The sequence below is a fragment of the Jaculus jaculus genome, chromosome 21, assembly GCF_020740685.1.
Source record: "Jaculus jaculus isolate mJacJac1 chromosome 21, mJacJac1.mat.Y.cur, whole genome shotgun sequence".
Lineage (NCBI taxonomy): Eukaryota > Metazoa > Chordata > Mammalia > Rodentia > Dipodidae > Jaculus > Jaculus jaculus.
In genome coordinates, this window is record NC_059122.1 from 11,630,480 (window position 1) to 11,637,523 (window position 7,044).

General features: G+C 51.9%; 1 protein-coding gene across 1 annotated transcript in view; it reads left to right on the forward strand.

Moving 5' to 3' along the window:
• Nucleotides 1–7,044, forward strand: part of Notch3 (notch receptor 3) — a 48,046-nt gene that overhangs the window by 7,499 nt on the left and 33,503 nt on the right. The window contains exons 3-8 of the mRNA XM_045139164.1: nucleotides 2,140–2,282; nucleotides 2,367–2,705; nucleotides 2,789–2,911; nucleotides 3,014–3,247; nucleotides 6,308–6,463; nucleotides 6,570–6,755. Of these exons, the coding sequence (XP_044995099.1) occupies nucleotides 2,140–2,282; nucleotides 2,367–2,705; nucleotides 2,789–2,911; nucleotides 3,014–3,247; nucleotides 6,308–6,463; nucleotides 6,570–6,755 (1,181 nt within the window). The remainder of the gene's footprint in view (nucleotides 1–2,139; nucleotides 2,283–2,366; nucleotides 2,706–2,788; nucleotides 2,912–3,013; nucleotides 3,248–6,307; nucleotides 6,464–6,569; nucleotides 6,756–7,044) is intronic.

The following is a 7,044-nucleotide window of genomic DNA, read 5'->3' on the forward strand; positions in this document are numbered from 1 at the left end:
CCTGGAATTCACTATGTAGTCTCAGGGTGGCCTCGAACTCACGGCGATCCTCCTACCTCTGCCTCCCGAGTGCTGGGATAAAAGGCGTGCGCCACCACGCCCTTTAGTCTGTCAAAATATAACACCCCCTCATCCCCATCCCATTTAGCCTGCCTTTGAGTTTCCTGTGGCTGCCTCCCAAGTTACCACAAACTGGATGGCTTAAAACGATAGAAACTGTATTCTGGAAGTTCCTGGAAGTTGGAAGTTAAGGCGTCTGTTAGGGCGGAGCGGCCTCCCTGTGGTTGCAGAAAAGCTGTCACCTGTCTTCCAGCTTCTGGTGGCTCAGGTGTCCTTGGTTTATAGCTGCTTCCCACGGCCCTGGTCTTCCTCCTCCCTCCCTCCCTCCATCTTTCTTTTGCTACACTTGGCTGGGAACCTGGAACCTTCCTTGCTTATGCTAGGCTGGGGCTCTGCCATTGAGCCTTTTTCTCCTAAGGACACCTGGCTTTTGGGGCCCTTTGGTAGTTCAGTATGAGCTCATCTTGAAATCCGTCATGTAATTACATCTGCAAAGACTCCTTTCCTAGCTGGGCGTGGTGGTGCACGCCTTTAATCCCAGCACTCGGGGGAGGCAGAGGTAGGAGGATCGCCGTGAGTTCGAGGCCACCCTGAGACTCCATAGTGAATTCCAGGTCAGCCTGGGCTAGAGTGAGACCCTACCTTGAAAAACAAACAAACAAAAAAAGACTCCTTTCGTTTTCCTCTTAACTTTTTTTTCTCGAGGTAGGGACTCGCTCTAGCCCAGGCTGACCTGGAACTCACTTTGTCATCTCAGGGTGGCTTCATATTTACAGCAGTACTGGTACCTCTGCCTCCTGAGTGCTGAGATCAACCACCACACCTGGCCCTTTTTATTTTTCTTTTGTGAATGTTTTTTTTTAATTTTTATTAACATTTTCCATGATTATAAAATATATCCCATGGTAATTCCCTCCCTCCCCACCCCCACACTTTCCCATTTGAAATTCCATTCTCCATCATATTACCTCCCCATTACAATCATTGTAATTACATATATACAATATCAACCTCTTAAGTATCCTCCTCCCTTCCTTTCTCTACCCTTTATGTCTCCTTTTTAACTTACTGGCCTCTGCTACTAAGTATTTTCATTCTCACGCAGAAGCCCAGTTTTTGTGAATGTTTTGTTTTTGTTTGTTTACTTGAAAGAAAGAAGCAGAGAGAGGTAGAGAGAGAATGGACACACCAGGGCCTCCAGCCACTGCAAACGAACTCCAGACGCATGTGCCACCTGGTGCATCTGGCTTGCATGGGTCCTGGAGAATTGAACCTGGGTCCTTTGGCTTTGCAGACAAGCGCCTTAACCGCTAAGCCATCTCTCCAGCCCCTTCCTTCCTTCCTTCCTTCCTTCCTTCCTTCCTTCCTTCCTTCCTTCCTTTCTTTCTTTCTTTCTTTCTTTCTTTTTCTTTTTTTCCTTCTTTCTTTTTTTCCTTCTTTCTTTCTTTCCTGCTTGCTTGCTTGCCCTGTTTCCTTCTTTCTTTCTTTCTTTCTTTCTTTCTTTCTTTCTTTCTTTCTTTCTTTCTTTCTTTCTTTTTCTTTCTTTCATTTTTTTGCTTTTTGAGGTAGGGTCTTACTCTAGCCCAGGCTAACCAGGAACTTACTCTGTAGACTCAGGTTGGCCTTGAACTCACGGTGAAGTCATCTGTCTACCTCAGCTTTCCAAGTACTGGGATGGAAGGCGCATGTTGCCACCCCTGCCTCTTTTCCTTTCTTTTTTCCTAAATAAGATGCCGGTGGCAGGTGCTGGGACATGGGCATGGGCCTTTTGGGGCTCATCACAAACACTTGCAAGCCCTCTGGGTTGACTGACGCTGTGAATTAACCTGTGACTTTTCTCTGTGCCTGGCCCCACTGTGAGGACGCACAGGGTAAGGACCACGTCTGCTGTGGGCAGCTCTGTCTGTGACTGACCATGTAACTGGCCCTCAGCAAATATCTGTTGCCAGAATGAATGAATGAATGAATGAATGAACGAATGATGTGCGTGTGGGTGCCAGTCTGCTTGCCAGCTATGCCTTGTGTCCGAGGTCACCCTGGCCTGTGCTGTCCCCATCATACATACATCTCTACCCACAGGTGCCGCCCAGGCTGGGTGGGTGAGTGGTGTCAGCTGGAAGACCCTTGCCACTCGGGCCCCTGCGCTAACCGCGGTGTGTGCCAGAGTTCAGTGGTGGCGGGCACTGCCCGCTTCTCCTGCCGCTGCACTCGTGGCTTCCGAGGTAAGGGGGTGCCTGCAGGGGGGCAGCGTCAGGGTGGGCGACGGTGCGGTCAATCTCCAACTTGTGCCACGCTGGTTTCTGCAGGCCCGGACTGCTCCCTGCCGGACCCCTGTCTCAGCAACCCCTGTGCCCACGGTGCCCGCTGCTCCGTGGGGTCCGACGGCCGCTTCGTGTGCTCCTGCCCGCCCGGCTACCAGGGCCGCAGCTGCCGGAGCGACGTGGATGAATGCCGGATGGGTGGCCCCTGCCGCCACGGTGGCACCTGCCTCAACACCCCCGGCTCCTTCCGCTGCCAGTGCCAGGCAGGCTACACGGGGCCTCTGTGTGAGAGCCCCACCCTTCCCTGTGCCCCCTCGCCCTGCCGTAACGGTGGCACCTGCAGGCAGAGTAGCGATGTCATCTATGACTGTGCCTGTCTTCCTGGTGAGTGAGTGGCACCCGGGCCGGGATGGGGGACAGCAGGCCAGCCCGGGAGTGGCCCTTCTCACCCCCTCCTTCCCCGCTAGGGTTTGAGGGCCAGAACTGTGAAGTGAACGTGGACGACTGCCCAGGGCACAGATGTCTCAATGGGGGGACATGTGTGGATGGTGTCAACACGTACAACTGCCAGTGCCCACCCGAGTGGACAGGTGGGCGCCAGAGCCAAAGGGAGCTGTGTGTGTGTTTGGGGGGAGACCGGCCTTGGGAGGGCACACGTGGCTAGTTCAGCCTGGCACACCTGTGTGTCACAGGCCAGTTCTGCACGGAGGACGTGGATGAGTGTCAGCTACAGCCCAACGCCTGCCACAACGGGGGCACCTGCTTCAACACCCTGGGGGGCCACAGCTGCGTGTGCGTCAACGGCTGGACGGGCGAGAGCTGCAACCAGAATATCGATGACTGCGCCACGGCTGTGTGCTTCCACGGGGCCACGTGCCATGACCGGGTGGCCTCGTTCTACTGTGCCTGTCCGATGGGCAAGACTGGTGAGTGGCTGTTTTCCTCGTAGGCGGCGGTGGGGGGGGTGGCGTTCCTGCTCCTGGGTGGAGGTGAAGGTAGATGCCGAGTTGAGCATCAGAGAGCTTAGAATGGGGCCCGAGGTGTGCCTTAGTGGAGGAGTATGTGCTTAAAGCATGTGGTAGGTCCTGAGTTCAACTCCCAGGACCAAGGAAGGAAAGGAAAAGAAGCAAGGAGAGGGAGGGAGGGTGTATCAAGAGACCTGAACTGGGGCTGGAGAGATGGTTTGGTGGTTGAGGTGAGCACACTGGCACCCACACGCACATCATTCGTTCATTCATTCATTCTGGCAACAGATATTTGCTGAGGGCCAGTTACATGGTCAGTCACAGACAGAGCTGCCCACAGCAGACGTGGTCCTTACCCTGTGCATCCTCACAGTGGGGCCAGGCACAGAGAAAAGTCACAGGTTAATTCACAGCGTCAGTCAACCCAGAGGGCTTGCAAGTGTTTGTGATGAGCCCCAAAAGGCCCATGCCCATGTCCCAGCACCTGCCACCGGCATCTTATTTAGGAAAAAAGAAAGGAAAAGAGGCAGGGGTGGCAACATGAGCCTTCCATCCCAGTACTTGGAAAGCTGAGGTAGACAGATGACTTCACCGTGAGTTCAAGGCCAGCCTGAGTCTACAGAGTAAGTTCCTGGTTAGCCTGGGCTAGAGTAAGACCCTACCTCAAAAAGCAAAAAAATGAAAGAAAGAAAGAGCAAAAGAAAGAAAGAAAGCAGGAAAGAAAGAAAGAAAGGGGGCTGGAGAGATGGCTTAGCGGTTAAGGCGCTTGTCTGCAAAGCCGAAGGACCCAGGTTCGATTCCCCAGGATCCACTTAAACCAGAGTTTGTTTGTGGCAACTAGAGACCCTAGCACACCCATTCTGTATCTGCCTCTCTCTCTCTCTCTCTCTCTCTCTCTCTCTCTCTCTCTCTCTCTCAAGTAAATAAATTAATTTACAGACAGAGAGGGAGAGTCAGCCTGGCACATGGCCCAAGGCAGAAGCCATTGGAATGGGGAATGAATGGGTGGGAAGGAGGGCCTTTGTAAGTCAAAAAGGGGCACTTGGGAGTGGTGGGAGGGCATGCTGAGTAGAGGAAACAGCTGCCACAGGCGCCTGAGGGCACGGGCCCTTTTAGAATCAGAAGTCAGATTTTAAAAGTGTTCCCACCTTATTTTCCAGTGGATCAAAAGAAACATATCAACAAGTTAACCGCAGTGGTATATGAGCGACCAACGTTTCTGTATTCTGAAAGCTTTCATAATATATAGATAAAAGCCAGGTGTGAAAGAAATTTTTAAAAATAAATAGAATTATGAATGAAAAAAAAAAAAAAGCCAGGTGTGGTGGCTGAGGTAGGACTTCTGTGAGTCTGAGGCCAGCCTGAGCTGCAGAGTGACTTGTTGGTCATCCAGGCCTAGAGTGAAACCGTGTCTCAAAAAAAAAAAAAATTATATATATATATATCCGATATATATCCGGGCATGGAGGCACATGCCTTTAATCCTAGCACTCCAGAGGCAGAGGCAGGCGGTTCAGCAAGAATTCAAGGCCACCCTGAGACTCCATAGTGAATTCCAGGTCAGCCTGGGCTACAGTGAGACCCTACCTCGAACCCCCCCCCCCCCACACACACACAAAATAAAAAGGGTGGAGAGATAGCTTCACGGTTAAGGCACTTGCCTGCAAATCCAAAGGACCCAGGTTCAAGTCCCTAGGACCCATGTAAGCCAGATGCACAAAGTGGCACATATATCTGGAGTTCGTTTGCAGTGGCTGGAAGCCCTGGCATGCCCATTCTCACCCTTATTCTTTTTTTTTTAAATTATTTTTTATTTTTTATTTTTATTTATTTTTTATTTTTTATTTATTTATTTGAGAGCAACAGACACAGAGAGAAAGACAGATAGAGGGAGAGAGAGAGAATGGGCGCGCCAGGGCTTCCAGCCTCTGCAAACGAACTCCAGACGCGTGCGCCCCCTTGTGCATCTGGCTAACGTGGGACCTGGGGAACCGAGCCTCGAACCGGGGTCCTTAGGCTTCACAGGCAAGCGCTTAACCGCTAAGCCATCTCTCCAGCCCTTTTTAAATTTTTATTAGCATTTTCCATGATTATAAAAAAAATCCCATGTTAATTCCCCCCCACCACTTTCTCCTCTCACCCTTATTCTATCTGCCTCTTTCTCTCTCTCTCTCTCAAATAAATAAAATATTAATTAAAAAAAAGCCAAGCAAACATGGGGCTGGAGAGATGGCTTAGCAGTTAAGGCACATGCCTCCGAAGGCTAAGGACCCAGGTTCGATTCTCCAGGTCCCGTGTAAGCCAGATGCACATGATGGTGCATACATCTGGAGTTCATTTGCAGTGGCTAGAGGCCCTGGTGCATCTGTTCTCCCTTTCTCCCTCTGCCTCTCCTTCTCTGTCTCAAATAAATAAAAATAAATCTTAAAAAAACTAAAACAGCCGGGCATGGTGGCGCACGCCTTTAATCCCAGCACTCGGGAGGCAGAGGTAGAGGATCGCCGTGAGTTCAAGGCCACCCTGAGACTACAGAGTTATTTCCAGGTCAGCCTGGACCAGAGTGAGACCCTACCTCGAAAAAGGAAAAAAAAAAACTAAAACAACAACAAAACAAACAAACAAAATAAAAAAAAAAACAGCTTAGCAAGTACACTTCAGTTTAATCAAAACTGAAAGGCGGGTTGGAGAGATGGCTTTGTGGTTAAGGCACTTGCCTCCAAAACCAAAGGACCTTGGTTCTAGTCCCCAGGAGCCAATGTAAGCCAGATGCACAAGGTGGTGCGTGCATCTAGAGCTCCCTCTCTCTCTCTCACGCACACACACTCCCTTTCTCTCTCAAATAGATAAAAAATAAAAATAAAACTGAAAGGAAGAGGCTGGGAAGGTTGCCTAGTGGTAGAGTTTATGCACAGGACCCGGGCTCCCATTCCCCAGTGCCAACCTCCTCGTCAGAGGGCGGCGTGTGGGCGCTTTGGGCAGGTCTGGAGAATTGGCTTTTGATCTCGCTCTACCCTTTGTCAGGTCTCCTGTGCCACTTGGACGATGCCTGTGTGAGCAACCCCTGTCATGAGGGTGCCATCTGTGACACCAACCCGGTGAATGGTCGGGCCATCTGCACCTGTCCCCCCGGCTTCACTGGAGGGGCCTGTGACCAGGACGTGGACGAATGCTCTATTGGTGGGTGAGAGGGGCACCCATGAGCCGAGAAGAGAGGGAGAGGTTTGTGGGGGGGGGGCTTCGCTTCGGCTGGCCACGTCCACGCTGCCTGTGCCCCATCCCACAGGCGCAAACCCCTGCGAACATCTGGGGCGCTGCGTGAACACGCAGGGCTCCTTCCTGTGCCAGTGTGGCCGTGGATACACCGGACCTCGCTGTGAGACGGACGTCAACGAGTGTCTGTCCGGGCCTTGCCGCAACCAGGCCACGTGCCTTGACCGCATAGGCCAGTTCACCTGCATCTGCATGGCTGGTACGCGGTGGGTGTGTTCTGGGTGGGTCCTGAAGTCTAGAGGTGGGGGAGAAGAGAAGTTCAAGGGTAGGAACCGTGTTTAAGAAGAGACCCTGGGCTGGGGATGTAGTTCAGCATGAAGCTTAGTATACAGCTGGAGGGATAGCTTAGTGGTTAAGACACTTGCCTACAAAGCCAAAGGACTCAGGTTCGATTCCCCAGGACCCACGTTAGCCAGATGCACAAGGGGGCGCACGCAGCTGGAGTTCGCTTGCAGTGGCTGGAGGCCCTGATGCGCCCGTTCTCTCAC